The 18,534-nt window shown below is 59.3% G+C and overlaps 1 protein-coding gene across 2 annotated transcripts; it reads left to right on the top strand.

Annotated features, from left to right (window-relative positions):
* Positions 1–3,036: 3,036 nt before the first annotated feature.
* SELENON (selenoprotein N) lies at positions 3,037–18,007 on the top strand (the record flags this gene model as incomplete). 2 transcript variants are annotated; one of them, XM_082832844.1, is made up of 12 exons in its annotated part: positions 3,037–3,225; positions 3,845–3,962; positions 7,114–7,247; positions 9,962–10,174; positions 10,391–10,515; positions 11,079–11,216; positions 12,807–12,888; positions 13,278–13,466; positions 13,835–13,940; positions 15,038–15,150; positions 15,244–15,345; positions 16,823–18,007. In XM_082832844.1, the coding sequence occupies 12 exons, from the start codon at positions 3,037–3,039 to the stop codon at positions 16,991–16,993; spliced, it is 1,680 nt and encodes a 559-aa protein (XP_082688970.1). In that variant the 3' UTR covers positions 16,994–18,007. The 2 variants fall into 2 exon arrangements, with proteins under 2 accessions (XP_082688970.1, XP_082688969.1); XM_082832843.1 differs by lacking the exon at positions 3,037–3,225 and having other exon boundaries at positions 3,641–3,962.
* Positions 18,008–18,534: the final 527 nt, after the last annotated feature.

Below are 18,534 nucleotides of genomic sequence, written 5' to 3'. Positions count from 1 at the left end.
TGACCCTGCCACCAAGGCTACAGCAAGGCCCGGCCCTCCCTCCTCTTCCAGTGGGCGGGTGGAGTTTGGGGAGTATTTACAACAACCCCGGGCTCGTGGAAGCGGAACTCCTGTGCCTCGAGGCAGAAGCAGGGACACCGTGGGCAGGGAGCCGCCCTCAGCAGTCTGAAGGTGCCTGGAGGTGCAACGTTCCTCCCTTCTGGTGACCGCATTGTCTCCAGGATGAAGCCCAAGATTTCCACACGCTGGGTGGAGCCCAGCCTGTCTTTCCTGCATCCTCTCCCTTCACACCACCCTCAGTCCCTCTGCCCAGAACCACTGGACTGCGTCCTCACAATCCCATGGACGTGCCCCCAGGCCTTTGCCTCTGTTCTTCCAGTCCCTGGAATGCTCTTCCCAGGGCTCCGGCTGGTGACCTCCTGAACTCGGGCCCGCCTGGACTTCAACTCCGTGAAGCCTCTCCTGACCCCTGCCGACAGTCAGGGGGACCCTCCCCTGCATACATCCCTCTTGCCGAGCACTCACCTCCAGGGAGTCAGCGTATCCCTGGAGGATACTTGTCTAGAAGACCAGACTCCACTTCGCTCTCCGATGGATCCCCAATGCCAGAACAGAGCAAAGAAGACCCTCAATAACAATGTGTTGAATGGGTGAATGAGTGATGCCCCTGCTAACCGGTGAGCTCCTCAAGGACATGGCCAACGTGCCACTTACCTTGGTGCAGTTTCCAATTGCTGCTACTACCAAATACCACCCTTGCCCTCTCAGGGGCCAGAGACAAGGTGCCAAAGAGCTCCTGTAGGGCGCTGGCCACAACTGCCCCGCTGGCCCAATCTTTCAAGGCTCTGCCCTGCTGTGCCCTGGCCCTTGGTTTGGAGGCAAGCCCTCCTGGGAACAGAAGGACACCCAGCCCTGCTCCAGTGCCAAGGCCCAGAGCTGACGTCTCCCCAGAGCTGGGTCCCAAGACTGACCCTTTTCCCAGAGGCTCACTGACCTGATTCAAATCCTGCAAGCCCACTCCTCCCCTCCAAAAACCCTTGAGCTTTGAGACACACGCCCCTCCCAATCTCAGCCACATCTCTCCAGCCCTGGGCCACCGAGACCAGTGGGGTGTCTGTGTCTTTAACAAAAAGCAAGTGTAACAAGTAAAAGTAACCTGGCAAAGAAAACTTCCCTCATTTGTTTTCCAGGGGCCTTGGCTCATCAATCTTCCCGCCTAACCTGCTCTGTGCTCTGTTAGCTTTGCTTCCTGATAGAATGGAATTTGGTTTTCTAATAGCATCTGTCGTATGCAAGGTGTCCCCAAACATTAGCGGTAACGAGTTGGAAGTGGCACCGTTGGACGCCTTCAGAAGCCAACACTAGATGTCAGGCCCTCAATGGGTCCCTTCGAGGATATGGGGCCAGAGCTGGGCACCCCCCCAACTCTTGGTCCCTGGGAGGCAAATCACCCAAAAGACATGGGAGTGCCCATGATGTGCTGGGTCACGCATGGTCACTGGAAAGGTAGGGCCCTGCCCACATGGCACTATCATGGCTGGTTACCCATGAAGGACAGAAGTGGTGGTAGAGACCAGCCCCTCCCCACACTCAGTCATTTGGACCATCCCCTGGGAGGCAGCATGGCAAGAGATTTGGACTCAGATAGACCTGAGTGCCAGGGCTAAGGCTCCTCAATTTTATTTGATGATGATGATGATGATGGTGATGATGATGATGATGATGTCCTTGCCTCACAGCTTGCGGGATCTTAGTTTCCCGATCAGGGATCGAACCTGGGCCCCAGCAGTGAAAACGCGGAGTCCTAACCTCTGGATCGCCAGAGAATTCCCAGGCTCCTCAATTTTAAAATGAGACAAACAAACCTCACGTCACTGTGTGGCTTGAGGACAAAATGAGACGGCATGAATCTCCCAGCACCAAGGCCAGCACAGGGTGGGTGCTCAGTACCTTTTAAATCCCCCCTGACATCCCAGACCTGGGAGGTGCGCGTGCAGCGCCGCGGCTCCCCTGGGCTCGGGGTTCTTGTCTAGAGGCTTTGTCAGCTGCTGCCCTCTCGTGGGCAATGCACGCAAAGCCATCCCCGGCCTCCCGGGGCCTTGATATAACGGAAGAGAGGCCCAGTGGAACCAAGGTTTCTGGGGACTTGAAAGAACTTCCTCAGACTCCACTCGCCTCTATTCCCAAGGCCCTCCTCCAAGCGTTGTTCTCCGGAAAAACCACTCCTGTGGCCAGGGCAGGTCCCGAAGGGGAGAGCGGGTAACTCACAGCCGGTCTTGCCTTGCGCCTGGGAACCACCACCCCTGCCAACCCGGGTATTTCGTCTTCCCCACAACCCACAGAAGGGCCTCTTTGAAACCTCCTTATAGGCGAGGAAACTTTGGCCCCGCGGGTGAGGGTTTAGGGCTGCACCACCTGTGTTGGCCTTAATCAGGTAGTTCCCATCCCTGATGAACTGGCAGTGGTGGCCTTCCAGCCGGACCATGAAGGGAATAGGGAGGGTTGAACTTCGGAGCTTTTCTGTTTCTAGATGACTGAAGACCTTTTAGCAAGCAGGTGGGATAAGGGTGGAGAGTGGGGTGCCCGGCGGCCGCTGGAGGGCGGCAGTGCCCTTCTCTGGCCTCCCTCACATCTGTCAAGAAAGGTGGACACAGGCCTGGCGGCCCCGGAGCCCCTTCCCAGGGAAAGCTTCGGCTGTGCGGGTCCTCCCCACCCCGGCCCAGCCCCTCCTTCTCCCAGCCCTCCGCCTGGAAGTGCTCCCGGCTCCGCCAGGCAAGATGAGACGCGGAGGCCCGGTTTCGTTTTCGGAGACCAAGTACAAGAAGGAGGCACCGACTGGCAGGAACGGGCCTGTGGAGCAGGGGTCCCGGCGCCCCCTTACGGACTCGTGCGCCCACTGAACCCGCTGTGCGCCGGACCCCGCGCCCCAGCCCGCCCCGCCCCGGCGCCCAGGCCCGCCCTCTGCCCCGCCCGCGCCCGCGCCGCCGCGGGTCAGCGTCCCCGGCCACCCGTCCGGAGCCGCCGCGAGCCGCCGCCATGGGCCGGGCCCCGCCGGGCGAGTGCGAGCCGTCCAGCCCCGGCCCCGCCGCGCCGCCCGCGGCCCCGCCGCGCCGCACCCGCGCCCGCGCCCTGGCGCTGCTCGGAGCGCTCCTCGCCGCCGCCGCCGCTGCCGCCGCCGCCCGGGCCTTCGCTCGCCACGCCGAGGCCCAGGCGGCCGCGCGGCAGGTCCGAGCCGGCGGGGAGGGCGCGGCGGCCGGGAGACTCGGGTGGGCCGGGGCAGCGGTGGGGCTCGCAGAGGCACCGGGCTCCGAGGGGCGGGGGTCGGGTGGGGGCCGGAGGGCCGGGAAGGCGGCAGGGAAGTGATAGGAAAACGGGGCTCCAGGGGTCGGGCAGACTTGGAAGGACTGATGGGGGAGGTGAGAGGACTGGCCCAGTGTGAGGCAGGAGCTGGGACAGGCTGCAGGGGGACAGTGCAGACAAAGCGTAGAGCAAAGGTGGGACCCGAGCATCTGGACTGACCGGCAGTGCTGGGACGGTGGGGAGGGGAGACCGGAGAGGACAATGGGTGGACCAAGAGGGTGACACGAGATGGGCGGGATGGGCCCAGATAGAAGGGGGGCACTTAGAGAGTGGACAGTGGATGAAGACTCAGCGTGAAGCAGGGACCAGGAGGGATGGGAAGGGGGACTGGGGCCCTGGGGCGTGCAGAGGTGGCGTTTGGACAGATGGGCTGGGAGATGGGCTGAGAGAACCCAGGAAGATGTGGCGGGAGCAGCTCCCTCCACCCGTTTGGGATGCCGGTTGGGTGTACAACTGCTCAGCCCAGCCACCTCCTCCCGAGCAGGACTCGGCGCTGAAAGCCCTGGGGACAGAAGGCCTCTTCCTCTTTTCCTCTCTGGACGCTGACGGGGATATGTACCTCAGCCCCGAGGAGTTCAAGCCCATTGCTGAGAAGCTGACAGGTACCGGGAGAGGCTGGGGACTAGGCAGGAGGGAGCCGGGGCACCGCCCTGGACTTCTTGGTCTGTGTCTTCTGTGTCTGCCCTGAACAGAAGGGCTGCCTGGAGTAGGGGGAGGATGGTGCGTCCTGGCAGCCCTGGGGTCCTCCCAGCTCTGACACTTTCCGGCTGGTGGTTTGGGCGAGCTGCTTCAACATGGGCACCCACACATACTCGCACACCCAAGCCTGTTCTCCTCACGTGTGACTAAAACTAGTTAACATTCCCTGACCACCTTCTCAGGACCAGACGTGGCTTTAAGCGCCTCCTGTGAGTCGTCTCTTTAATCATCACAGTGCCTGTGAGACGGACACTGTCCTGATCCTCATGTGCATAGTTTAGGAGACGGAGGCGCAGGAAGGGTCTCCAGCTTGCGCAGGCTGGAAAGGTGCAGAGCCAGGATTAGGGGCCTCGGTCTTCAGGTCCTGCACCGGCTCATTTGAAGCTTAGAGAAAAATGTCTGCAAAGTGCCCACCATGCAGTAGATAGTCAATAGGCAGGAGCTATTACCATTACTGCTCAATATTAAACTGCTCGGGAGCTGTCAGATTCCTATCCCACCTTGTTACCCATTTTTGCCTGGTTGTAATCAGTGATTTTTATTGTAAAGATGAGGGGCCGAAGCATTCTAATGAATTATAAAATGCCTCTCTCACTGCTCCATCACCACCCTAACCTCTGTGTCCATATCTTGGGACGTTTCTTGAACTTACGAACTTGGGCATCTACTTGTTACCCAAATTGCCTGGTGTAAGTAGGTCAATAGATGGGAAAGACTAGAAAGAGACACCGGCTGCTCTCAGGCAGGTAAGCGCCAAAGGACCGTGATGGGCTTTCTGTGTCTCAGGATGGGTCAGGTAGGTCAGCCACGTGCTGACCCGCTGGCCTTTGGTCACTGCCGGAGGAGGAGGGTCAGATGAAAAATGCTAGTTTGCTGGAGCGGATGTGTCAGTGCCTCCCAGGGGCGGTCAGTACTGTCATGAAAGCAGATGGGCAGATACACAGCTCAGCCCTGTGTGGATTTGCTTTGACTTCTTATTTTGCACACACTTCTCCGAGCAGCCACACAGCCACCTCCTTGTCCTTTTTTATGGCCAGAGAGCAAGAGTTCCCTCACGATGACATGTTGGCCAAGCTTGCTGGGCTTGCGGGTGCTTTTAATTTTTTCACACAAATCTTTTTCTCCATCAGGGGGAAAAGAGTCTCTCCCTCAGTTACCTCCTAGGCCACTGTGAGTGCAAAACGGGACCAAGTTTCTGGGAGAACAAAAAACAAAACCAGAGAAACACCAAATCTAAGCAGGAAGTAGAGGCAAAGAGTCCTCTCTAGTTGGTACAGTTGTGGGCGTTTAACTTTCTGCTTTATACCTTAAAAGTTTTACAGGTTGTCGGTAGTGAGCAAATTTTACTTGTAAGTCAGGAAATAAACCTTTTTATTAAAAAACCAAAGAGCCATAAAATGCTGGGCGTCATTCATGATTACCTGTGATAACAGTTACGTAATTGGATAAGCAAGCCAGCCGGTATAACGCTGCACATTCCCGTTGTTCCCTTCCCCGGAGGTTTCCAGGTTGCTGTTCTGAAATTTTGTTGCCTTGACTTACAAATGCAGAAGTAGCCATGGTTCTTAAGAACAGGGCTTTGCATCCGGAGCCCCTGGGGAGCGTTCATCGGGAGCACGTTTTCCAGATTCAGCCCCCGAAGACTCTGACTCAGTAGGTCTGAGGGGGGTCCTGGGCATCGGTAGTTTAAAAAGGCATCCTGGTGATTCTGATGCTTCCTGGTTAAGAATGCACCCATTTTAATGCACCCATTCAGTCTGTCAGTCCAGCCTGTCAACACATGCCAGGCGTGGTCTCTACCAGCAAGAGAGCAGTTGTAACAGGACCCACCCATGCTTCATTCCATCATCTGTGTCGTGGGACCCCGCCCTGCTGTTAGGCACCCCTTCTGCAGTAGGCATCATGCCTCCCTTAAAGCCTTCATCATGACTCCTTCCACCCTTGAAAGACTACAGACTTGGCAGGTCTCTGAGCAGGAAGAGATCTGACATATCAAGTTCAGCCACTGCCAGTCCAGCCCCTCGTACTGATGGGGAAATGGGCCACCCAGGGAACAGGGAGAAGCAGGTGTCCTCACGTCTGGACCAGTGCTCTTTCTGTGACACCAAAGATGACCTGATTCCACGTCCCCTGACCTCTCTGAGCAGGCTTTGCTCTCCATGAGACCCTCATGACGGGACAGGCACGGGAGCATGGGCTCCATCTCTAATGTGGGAAAACCGGAGAGGATGAGTGGTTTGCCCCAAATTGTCCAGGAAATGGAGCCAACCTCACCCCCGAGCTGGGCTGAGGGAAGGGGGACAGTGAGAATGGCCTTTCTGCAGCCAGCCTGGCCTGGTGGAAAGAGCACACATTAGAGTCAGAATTAGGTTTGAGCCCTAGCCCTGTGGATCCCCAACCATGAAACCACCGGTAATAGCAATACAGCTGACATTTATTACGGGTTTACTCTGTACCAGGCCTGGATTATCTCATTTAATCCTCATAACAAGCCACTGGGCCAACCATCACACAAGCTGGTGAGGAGTGGGGCTAGGATTTGAACCCAGGTCGTCTGGTTCCTAAGCCTTTGAGGAAACTTTTGAGATCTTAATGCCCCCACAAGAAGGTTGTGGTTGATCGTAGGTTTAGAGTAAAACAGGCCTGGATTTGAATCCTGATTCACACACTACCTAGCTGTGTGTCCTTGGGGAAGTGACTTCACCTCTCTGAGCCCCCAGTTTCTCATTTGTAAAATGGAATTGATAATACTGCCTTCACAGGGTTACTGTGAAACTAAAATGTGATATACATTGGAGAAAATGTGTATGTGTGGTATACCATGTGGTATACGTATGTACACATTATATATCATACATATACAATTTGTGTATGTTTGATAAACGATGTGCTCTATATTGTTACTTTGTTGATTGTTACCTGTTACAGCCCCACCCCCACCCCCATCCCTGCCAGGCCCGGCTCCCTTAATCACTGGCCAGTGTGGACATCCTGAGAGAAGTGAGGCCCTGCCATCTAAGGCAGGACCCCTCTCCAGCGACCTGTATCTAACAGGGTCAACTCCTTCGGCCAGCTATGAGGAGGAGGATCTGCCCCCTGACCCCAGCGAGGAGACACTCACCATAGAAGCCCGTTTCCAGCCTCTGCTGCCAGAGTCCATGACCAAGAGCAAAGATGGGTTCCTAGGGGTAAGTTGGGGCAGGGGGTCCCCCACAGGCGGGACCAGAGACAGAGGGACCATCTGTGTGCACTCACCTCCTGAGAATGGGTCTGTGCTCTGCTCATCTTTCCTTCTTTCTGTCCTTCCTCCCATATTTTATCAGCACCCTCTGTGCACCCAGTGCGCCAGGCCCTGGGGGTCCAGAAGTGGGTGCGATGCTGTCCCTGCTGTCCAGGCACACAGTCTGGTAGGGGAGGTAGGAGGGATAGGCATGAGCCTCTGACCCAGAGTGGGGAGCTGGGTGGCTTCCTGGAGGGGATGACATTTGACAGTGACTGCAGGGGACGAGGCCTCAGCCCGTTGTCAGCAGGGGTGGGAGAAGGATCCGGCTGGAGGAAACAGCAAGTGTACGAGACCGAGCGGATGCAGCCGCTGCCCTTGTAATCATTACTTGCTGCAAGTCAGTCTTTCCCCCCAGGCTGTGAGTTTCCTCAGGGCAAGGCCGGTGACTCACACATTTGTGCCTCCCCAGGCCCCTAGCACAGTGCCTGGAGCCTGACAGGTGCTCCATTGAGCTCCGATGAACCCGGACCTGAGGTTCAACCCCTGGCAACGGCTGTAGGGTGGGGATGACCCTGACGAGTGCCATCGTAGCCCGCCCTGTGGTTAGGACCCGAGGCCCTGTGGACAGGGTCTCAATCCCTCCCAGGCCCTGCCCGCCTTTCCCGCCGTCTCCCCTGCGCTCTCCTCTCAGCTTTGCACTACTCCAGATGTCCGGGCTTTCTTCCAGCTGAGAGCCTTCTCATATGCTGGTCCCTCAGCCAGGAACAACCTTCCCTCTTTGCCTCACTCACAGCCACTCAGCTTTTACAGCTCAGCTGAACTGTCATTTCAGCAGGAGATGCCAGGCAGGCCACTGAGGGCAGAGAGAAGGGGTGGCTGGACCCAGGGCACGGGGGACACGTGTGGGGGCATCCTGGTCTGTGGGACTGGAAGAGAAGTTGCCAGATGGCAAAGGGCCTCAGCTGCCTAACTTTGGCCTCCGTTCTGCAGCAGCAAAATACCATAGCAGATTTTGAAAGAGGAGAATTCTCTCATCAGATCTGGGCTCTCCAAACTGGCAGCTGGGGAGAAAAGGGAGGCAAGAAGACCAGTTCCCAGGAGGGAGGGGGAGACAGGTGGGGGGAGGCCATGGTGATGGAGAGGAAAGGCAGCCCGGGGGATGCTGGGAAAGGAAGAAAGGTGGGGTGTGGCTACTAATGGAAAGGGAGGGAGGGGGAGTTGAGGTGACTCGGGCTTCTGGCTGGTGGCCAGGTGCATGGGGCCCATTGCCCGATGGGGGTTGGAGGTCTGGTAGGGAGGGTATGAGGTCAGTTTGGACTGTTGAAGTTGAGTTCCCTGAGAGATGTCCAGGGGGAGAGTCCAGTAAGATCTGGGTGGAGAAAGGCCTGGCATTGATGGGCTGAAGTGATGTCTGAGCAGATGAGTCCCTCCTACAGGGCAGAGAGAACAGGGTGGGGCAGGTGCAGGGGGCCCACCTGCACGTACAGGGGAGATGGGTCCGGAGCAGCACCCCAGCCCTGCGTCCCTAGCTCAGCCCCCTTTTGTGGGCTGCTCCGCTAGGAGCTCGCCAACCTGTGAACAGGACGCAGCAGGCGGGCAGGCTCTGCCTGGCCCTGCAAGCCAGCCCCGCTTTGAGAACTTGCCTGTGAAACCCCTCTCCTCCCACCTCAGCTTCCCACTGAGCCCGGGTCCCATCACTAGGGAGGTCAAAGGTGGGGCAGCTCCCTGGTGGCTGAGCACCCTGAGGGGTGCCAGGCACTCACTGTCCTGGCGGCCACTGATGGTGGCCCAGAAAGGCAGGGAGGAGCTACTGAAGGTGCAGCTTTGACCAGGGGACCTGCATGCTCCAAGGTTCCGCCTCTGCTCCAGGCAGATGTGCAGAGAGGCCTGCAGAGCGTCTGACCCTCATTCTCTCCCACCCTTCAGCTCAGCAGATAGCAGTGGGGTGGATTACTGATGAGGAAATGGCTCAGGGAAGGCCTTTTGCCAGGGGTGCCCAGCCAGCATGGCCCAGGCTATAATTGAAGCAGGGTGCTCTCTGGGGGTGGCCTTCCTTCCCCTTCTCTGTGGTCTCATCCTGCTCTTGGCCCTAGAGGTTTCACCCAAAGGTGGCTGCCACCTCCCTCCGCAGACTTAACTCCAAACCTAAACTCTGACTCGTCAGCGGAACATTAGCTGCAGGGAGGAGACTTGGTGGGGGGATTAGAGAGCAGAAAGCAAGGCCAGTGGACGGGGAGAGGAAGCCCAGGGCAGGGCGGGGCACCCAGGGTTGGTCTGCTGGCAGACCAGACAAGAGGCAGGCAGGACTGTGTGAGGCCCGGGACCTGGGCTTGGAGAGGGAGGGAAGAGGCCGTGAGAAGCCCCCTCACAGAGCCCCCTGTTCCAGTCCTGGGGGGCCCCTCCAGCTGCCTCTGCTCCCCTGCCCTCGAGCGAGCTGTTCCGGCCTGGGCTGGACCTGAGGGGCCGCAGGGGCACAGCTTCTCTGGGCAAGGGGCCGGGGAAGGTGAGATGAGCCTCAGCTCTGGCAGGAGAGTGCCAGGCTCGTGGCCGTGAGCAGGCAGGAGCCTCCCGGGTCCCTCTGCTTCCTGGGCTTGTAGGTTGGCTCAGGGCTCGAGGAGACCTCCGCACACGCCTGGGACGTTCTCAGTGCCCCAGAGCTTCGACTTTCCTCTGCCCCAGGTCTCCCGCCTGGCCCTGTCCGGCCTCCGCAACTGGACGACCGCAGCCTCGCCAAGCGCGGTGTTTGCCGCCCGCCACTTCCGGCCCTTTCTTCCCCCTCGGGGCCACGTGGAGCTAGGCGAGCCCTGGTGGATCATCCCCAGTGAGCTGAGCGTCTTCACCGGCTATCTGTCCAACAACCGCTTCTACCCACCGCCCCCCAAGGGCAAGGAGGTGAGGGTAGCCCGTGGCAAGCCCCGGGGCCCTGCCCCACAGCCCCAGCACGGCCCCTCCCCATCGGCAGCTGGACCCCCGGGGCCACGCCTACCCCACCTGCTCTCTGGCCTGCCTCTGGCCCCGCCCCCACCTGGGCCCCAGGTCCAGAGCTGACCCTCACCCAGGGGAGCTGGGCCCAGCAAGCCAGCCCAGGTCCCACTGCCCTCCCCCCAGGTCATCATCCACCGGCTCCTGAGCATGTTCCACCCTCGGCCCTTCGTGAAGACCCGCTTTGCCCCTCAGGGGGCCGTCGCCTGCCTGACCGCCACCAGCGACTTCTACTACACCGTGATGTTCCGGTGAGGGGTCCTGGCAGCCCCATCCTTGCCTCCCACCTGGGCCTGGGACTCCAGGGAAGCACAGATGGGTTGAGCACCAGGAGGCAGGGCCTGACTCAAAGCCCCCAGCTCCACCACTTACCACCCTGTGGTCCCAGGCAAGCAGCCTTGGCTCTCTGAGCCTCACTTTCCTCATTGTGCATCAGGGCGGTGGTGACTTCCTCCAGGAGGAAGAGAAAAGGTGTTGAATGTGCTTAGCATGGGGTTGTTGGCCATGATTGTCATCCACACAGAAGGGGGTGCGTAAGAGCTGTGACACCAGGTCACACACGCCCTGGAGGGCTCAGAGGAGACTTGGGCAAGGCTTCCGGGGAAGGCAGCACGTGAACTGGGCCCTGAAGGATGGGCAGCACTTGGAGGGCGTCCCTTCTGCCTGCCCCACACACGTCTTCCTCCCCCGTCCAGCCCTTTGCCCTGCACAGAGTCTGGCCAAGAGTTCCAGGCTTTGGGGCAGAAGTGAGAGGGCAGGTGGGCAGGCTCTGCTCAGCAGGGAACCTGCTCCCAGCCGGGCCCTTTCCCTCCAGCATCCACGCGGAGTTCCAGCTCAGCGAGCCGCCCGACTTCCCCTTCTGGTTCTCACCCGGCCAGTTCACGGGCCACATCATCCTCTCCAAAGACGCCACCCACGTCCGTGACTTCCGGCTCTTCGTGCCCAACCACAGGTGAGAGCCTTGGCCCCGGCCCCGGCACCCTGCTCCCGTTTGCCCCCCACCAGCTCCAGGAGCTCAGATGCAGGGGCCCAGAGGCCCCCGCAGTCTCTCCCCAGAGCTACTTCTCTTGGGAGGGGCCTAGAGCTGACCCAGGAGGAGGTAGCTTGAGGTGGGCTGAAGGGGGTCATTCCATCGTCTGATAGGTGCGTCCCAGGTGCTCTGTGGGCCTGGCCTCCCAGCTCAGTGCTGGGACCCAACGCAGCGGCCGACAGCCCCTCCCTGAAGATGGAACTGCCCCCCACACCCGCCCCATACTGTTGACAGACCTCCAACAGACCCGTAACCACAGCCTGCTCACGCCACCCTAGGCGAAGGCCAGCAGGTGGGGAGGGACCCAGCTGGTCAGGGTCCAGGAAGGCCTCCCAAAGGAAGGGACGTCTATGCAGCGACCTGGGGGCTGAGGAAAGTTTAGCCAGGCAGAGGGAAGGGCACATACAAAGGCCTAAGCAGCAGGCCCTCCACGCCTGCAGTTGCTACCACAGACCCTGGGGGGCCAGGGGGCGGCTCCTGGGAGGGCTCAATGCCAGTCACCTGCCTGCTTGCCTGCCTGACCGCTCAGGGGCGGCCTCTTGGCAGGGAAGCAGGGGACGCAGAGAGTCTTTCCAGATTCCTCCCTGATGGCACGCAGCCGCTTAGTGAACCTGAGTGACTCTGTGCAGGGACAAGACCTGGGCTGAGAGATGAGGGGCCCAGAGCGAAGTCTCAGCCGTGGCACCCGTGGCTGTGGGCAAGGCCCTGGACCCCTCCAGGCCTCAGTTTCCTCATCTGCTAGATGGGAGGCTGGCTCCTGGCCAGGAGTGAGGGGGTCATTGGGACAGCCTGGGAAGAGAAAGTTGCCCCCAGGACCAGGAGTGGTTTTCCTCTCAGTCCCCCGAGCGAGGGAGCATCCTGGGCCCACGGGGAAAATGAGGAGGAAGGACGAGCTCTCCTCCTCCTTCCTCGCTCATCGGGCAAGCCCCTGTGCTGCAGGGGCTCAGCCCAGGGTTGGAGGTGGGGTCCTGGACTGAATGAAACAGAAGGAGGGGGCAACTGCTCCTGGGCCTGTGTCTCAGGCCTAGACCACGAGACCGCTGACCGGCTCTGAGGGCACCCAGCTCACCCTGACTGCTTCACCTGCCCAAGGTGGTTGGTTGTCTGTCCTGAGGCGCCCCCATGTGGCGGATCTGCAGGTTGCAATGCTCAGGCCAGACTTCCCGCTGGGGCAGGCACTGATGAGTGCTGCCTCAAAGAGTCATGGATCGTGGACAGTGCATGAGCCATGGGTATGGAAGCCCTTCGTGAACTGTAAAGGGCTGGGCCAGTGGAGGGTGGTATGGTCACAGTGCCTTCCAAAGAGGCGGCCTGGGGAGAGGAAAGGGCCCAGGCTCTGCCGTCAGAACTCCAGTGGCTCTGGGACCTTGGGTTCACCCTGCCAAGTCTCAGCATCCTCATCTATAAAATACGGTCAGCTGCATGCTTTCAGTGAGATAAAGTCCAACATCTGGTTAATGGGCCTTGATGACGGTGGTGTTCTGCTCTGGCCGCCCTCTCACCTGTCCCCAGGTCTCTGAATGTGGACATGGAGTGGCTGTACGGGGCCAGCGAGAGCAGCAACATGGAGGTGGACATCGGCTACATACCCCAGGTGAGTGCACAGGGGGTCCCTACCCAGGTAGGAAGGTGGGGCTCAGCCTGGCTGCAGGGAGGCCCAGCTGGCTAGGAGCCTTGGGGCAGTGAAAGACAGAGCTCCTGCAGGCTGAAGCCACTGTCCCCAAAGCAGGATCCTAGGAAGCCACCTGTTCTTCCTAGCCAGCATCTGCCATGGGTCCTCAGATGGCTTCACACTGGCTGGACACTGGCTCTGTCCTGGACTCACTGCACAGCCTTGACCAGGCCCTTCCCTTCCCTGGGCCTGTCTCCCCACCTCTGCAATGAGTGGCGTATCTTTGAGGGTCTCTCGGGGCCCCTGGAGGACTCAGGCCCCTCGCTGAGACGTCCCTCAGTGACATCATCCCTCACTGACCTCTGGCCTAGATGGAGCTGGAGGCCACGGGCCCCTCAGTGCCCTCTGTGATCCTGGACGAGGATGGCAACATGATCGACAGCCGCCTGCCCTCAGGGGAGCCCCTCCAGTTTGTGTTTGAGGAGATCACGTGGCAGCAGGAGCTGAGCTGGGAGGAGGCCGCCCGGCGCCTGGAGGTGGCCATGTACCCCTTCAAGAAGGTGAGGCCAGATGGGGGTAAGGGGCGGGGTTGGGATCCCTGGGGCTGGGTCCGGAGCCATGGGAGCAGCGGGTGGGCACTGGGCGTGGGATGCCGTGCAGGGCTTGCTGCTGAGGCTGCCTCCCTGTGGGGCCCAGCCTGGGCCGGGGAGCCTCCCCTTTGCCCTTTAGAACTTGGAGGAGGCATCCCCTGGCTCAGCGTCACCCCTTCACACAGACACACAGACACACACACTGCAAACATACATGCATATGTACACACACACGTGTATACACTACAGACACACACTACATGCACATCACACACTCAGCCCCTGAATGGGACCCTGGCGGCACACGATAGCTTCTCTCTGTCTCGACTTGGCCCCAGGTCACCTACCTGCCGTTCACCAAGGCCTTTGAGCGAGCCAAGGCCGAGAACAAGCTGGTGCACTCAGTCCTGCTGTGGGGGGCCCTGGACGACCAGTCCTGCTGAGGTGAGGGAGACCCTTCCAGTCTGAGGGGAGAAAGGGGGGCAGACTTCATACCTTGTGGGTGCAGGAGGCCCTGAGACCAATGGCGCTCTCCTGTCGCAGTATGAGGGACTCAGGGACGACATGGGGCGGGGTGTGGGGTGAGGGCTCGCAGGCTTCTGCGCTAAGCCCAGAGGAAGCTGCTGGACACAATAGAAAGAGCCCAGCTCAGCCATTTTCAGCCTGGAGACCTTGGCCAAGTGACTCTTTCCCTGAGCCTCAGTTTTCTCAGCAGTAAGAGGGTAATGTACTTACCTCCCAGAGTTATGAAAACAGACGTGAAAGTGCCTGTACTCTGTGCAGTGTTGCACACGAGTGAGAGAAGGTAGTGCCAGAGCCTGGGCTGCATTCACTTATTCAGAAAATTCAACGAAGACCCGCTGGTGCAAAGTTCTTTGGGTGCCTGACATTGGGTACAAAGATGAGCAAACAATGGCCCTGCCCACATGCAGCCAATCGACAAACATCCTGGGCACCTCCCGTGCCGAGCCATAGGCTAGGTGTTGGGCACCTTGCACTGAGGAAGTCAGAATCAGCCCCAGTCCTCAGGGAGCACACAGTGTGTGCAGAAGGCAGACGGTGAATGAACAGGTACAAGCGTGGTGAATTTACACAAGGCATGGTCCCGAGTGGCACGAGAGTGTGTAACGGGGGGTGGCGGGGCCAGGGGAGGCTCCTTTAGAGAAAGTGACATATAACCTGAGACTTCGAAGGATGAGGAGGATGAGTTTTCCAAGTGACAGAGGAAGTGTTTTAGGTAGAAGAATTGTCTGTGCAAAGGCCCTGGGACACAGGTTAGTGGATTTAAGAAGCTGTCACTGTCTAGAAGCCCCTGGGCCAGGCAGACCCCCAGCCAAGTCTCAGCCCAGGATGCCAGTATGTTACTGAAGTTAGTTACAGCTGCCATTTATTCCTCACCTCCTCTGTGGTAGATGCTTTGAATCTGTTTTTTCATCTGGCTGCACTGACCGTTCTACAGTTGATGAGGTTTACTGCTGGTAGAAAACCCAGTGAGACATGCAGGGTGCCTCACCCACCTGGCCTTGCCTCTCCCGGAACAGGTTCAGGGCGGACTCTCCGGGAAACTGTCCTGGAAAGTTCGCCCATCCTCTCCCTCCTCAACGAGAGCTTCATCAGCACCTGGTCCCTAGTGAAGGAACTGGAGGACCTGCAGGTGAGTGGGAGATGGGCAGGAAGAGCCCCATGGCAGCCCCTGGGACAGTGCTGGGAGCTGAGGTGTCAGGAGTGTGCCCACCTATCCCCATAGAACAACCAGGAGAACCCATCCCACCAGAAGCTGGCCAGCCTGCACCTGGAGAAGTACAGCTTCCCTGTGGAGATGATGATCTGCCTGCCCAATGGCACCGTGGTAGGTCCCCCACCACTCATCCCTGGTCCCGGGCCAGGCACCATGGGGCAGAGGAAGCGGCAAACAAGGGGCACGGCTTACAGACCTCATCAGGCTCCAGGTCTGGCTCTACCACTTCCTGGCTGGTGTCTTAGCCAGTCCGAGCCTCAGTTATCCCCTGATGTCCCCTCGGCCTGCCTCGTGCGGGTGTCGGGACGCTCCCTCAGAAAGGGAACCTCAACAGCACTTTGGGGACCTGGCAGCAGTGGGCATGGTCTAGCAGCAGAGCGGACAGGAACGTGACCTGGAAGGGAAGGTTCACCTCAGACCATTGCGGCCAGTCCTGGGATGGAAGGGAGGGAGGGAGGGACGGACAGGCCTCGTGACAGGCAGAGAGGACCTGGGGACGCCCCAGGCTGAGCCAGGCTTCAAGACCCTATCTCTCCCTAAGGGCCCCTTACACAGCACTCACATCGTTGCGTTGGGTTCTCACGGGAGCTTTGGGAGATAGATGAGCACGAATGCTGATCTCACAAACAAGGAAACTGAGGCTCAGAAAGGTTCAGAGACTTGGCAAAAGCTGCATAATTAAGAAGCACAGCTGCCGGGAATTCCCTGCGGTCCAGCGGCTAGGACTTGGCGCCTTCACTGCTGTGGGCCTGGGTTCAGTCCCTGGTGGGGGAATTAAGATTCCACAAGCCGTGCAGCACAGCCAAAAAAAAAAAAGAAAGAAAGAAAGAAAAAAAAAGAAATGGAGCTGACTTTCAAAACAGGCGCCCACCTGTGAGCCTCAGCATCACCCGCTCTTCTGAGCAGAGCTGCCCCTTATCCTTTAAGTCCCAGGGGGTGGTTAGTGTGGGACTGAGGGATGGAAGCAGTGGGGAGCAGTGCAGGAGCAAGAGCTGGGGCTGGCCTGGAATGGGGGCGTCCGGTGAGGGCTTGGTGGCGAGGAGGAGGGTGCCAGCCAAGGGCCTTCTGTCTGAAGTTCAGAAGAGGAAAGGCTCGGGGGAGCCGGCCAGCTCGCACCCGTCCACAGGCGCCCATTGTGGTGGACTCGGCCCAGCCAGGGGTGGCGAAGCTGGGCGGACAGGACTCTGCCTGGGCTGCGGGTGGCCTGTGCTCTCCCACTCGCTCGATTTGTTTGTTCGTTTACCGGGCACCTGCCCTTAAGGTGCCCCTACCTGGAACGGGAGGCAGATGGGGACACAGGCGTGTGGGCGTTTCGACAGAAGTGAGTGCGGAGTTCAGGGCTTCTGGGAACAGAGGAGAGAGGTCATGGGGCGCGGAGGCAGGGGAGGGAAAGGTGATGCCGGAAGGCATTAGGTTTCACCTGGTGGGCGAGGTGTGGAGCCCTGGAGTCAGAGGGCCCTGTGAGCAGAGGAGGAGGGGGAACGGGTTGCCCCTACTGTCCGCCATCAGCCTCAGCGAGAACAGTTGAGGCCGCGGGGGCACTGAGCCCGGCTGGGCCCCCGCTCTCCTCACCCCACCCTTCTCCCAGGTCCACCACATCAACGCCAACTACTTCTTGGACATCACCTCTGTGAAGCCTGAGGACATCGAGAACAATGTCTTCAGCTTCTCATCCACCTTTGAAGACCCGTCCACAGCCACCTACATGCAATTCCTGAAGGAGGGCCTCCGGCGCGGCCTGCCCCTCCTCCAGGCCTAGTGCGCCTGCTGGGCAGTGAAAAGCCTACTGCACGGGGAGCTGGACAGGCCCCTCTGCCCTGGAGCCAGAGCAGCCCTCGCACATTTCACCTTCCACCTCTCAGGCTGCCCGTGGGGTCTGCGGCCATCCGAGCTTTGCCTCAGTGAAGGGGGGACACGGGGTCCTTGGCTGACCAGGTGGATGAACCTCGAGCTCCAGCTGCCACCATCAGCCTTTTACTACCCACCTGGCTCTGGAAGCCGCTTGGGACCCCAGAAGAGGGCCCGGGGTCATCTCCCTGGACCTCACTCACTCAGGCACATAGTCCCGGCCCTTGCAGGGTGAGTAGTAGGGAAGAGTGGGTGCTAGGAAGACAGGGCCACCCCTCTCCTTACCTTCACCCCGTCCCAAAGGAAACATCAAGAAGGCCTGGCCTGAGGGTGTGGGCAGGCTGCCAGGGAAGCGCTCCTGTTTCTCTGGAGCCTTCTTCCTCGCATAGCCCTGACTGCCCCCCTGTGCTTGGTGTCCCCAGTGGAGTCAGTCTCAGCTGGAGACAGCCTTCTGGAAGCTCTGGGTAGGACCCTCCTTCAGAAGCGGAAATCGTACTGTACCCCTGCTGCTCCCCAGACCACTCAATCCAGCCTAACAAGAGGACCCCGCAGCCTATTTCAGGACTTACTGGAAGCCAGCTCTCTAGGGAGGTTTACCAGGAAGTAAGCTGCTGCCCTTGGCAAGGAGTCCGCTGAGGCCCAGGGCCATGGCACCCCTACCGCCTACCCCAGCACAGGCCACGGCGGGACTGCAGGAGCCAGCGTCCCTGTAACACCTCCTGCCCCTCAGACCTCCGCTCCACGGAAGTGTATCCCAGTCAGAGAACACAGCGTCCCCCAGAGCTGGCACTGTCCCAGCCATCAGGCAGCCCAGACCAGCCCGTCCACCACTGGGTGGCCACTGACTCTCCTTGGCCTCTCTTAGGGCCTTGGTCCACATCCTGAGCCACTGACCATGGCCAGTCTCTTTTTTATACACGCAGCAAAAGTGTTTTTATGTGAACTTTCTCACAGTTTATATGTATTTTTGATAGCCCCGGCACTGAGGAGAAAGGAGGGGGCAGTGGTACCCCCCAGCAGCTGCCCCATGATGGCCGGATCTGAAAGCCTAGGTGGATCCAGCTTGATGTCTTTGCAGTTGCTGCTGTGGGAAGAAACACCCCTCTCTTCCTTCTCCTCTTCCAACCGTTTAAAAATAGTGCTCAGAGGGTCAGTATACCCCCTGCTCTATCCTTGTCCTCCGCTCAGGCCCGTGAGGGGCCCTTGGGCTTTCCTAAAGCCCCCTCCGCCGCCCACCCCCGCCCTCGCTTATGCCCCCTCCGCCACCCCACAGGGGGACTCCCTCCTGATCCTGGAAGAGGAAGGAAGGCAAACATTTCCTCAGATGCGCTACCAGGCCTCCCACCTGTCACTGGAGCTTCCACACTGAGTCTTCCTCACAGACTGTCATGTTCTCAGTGTTGTATCAAGTATCGTAATAATGGCCAGTTACCAAGAGCTTTCTCTACCTAA

The sequence above is a fragment of the Leucopleurus acutus genome (assembly GCF_964270905.1).
Source record: "Leucopleurus acutus genome assembly, chromosome: 2".
NCBI lineage: Eukaryota > Metazoa > Chordata > Mammalia > Artiodactyla > Delphinidae > Leucopleurus > Leucopleurus acutus.
The sequence above is the reverse complement of the archived record's forward strand: the minus strand, read 5'-3'. Positions and strand labels throughout refer to the sequence as shown.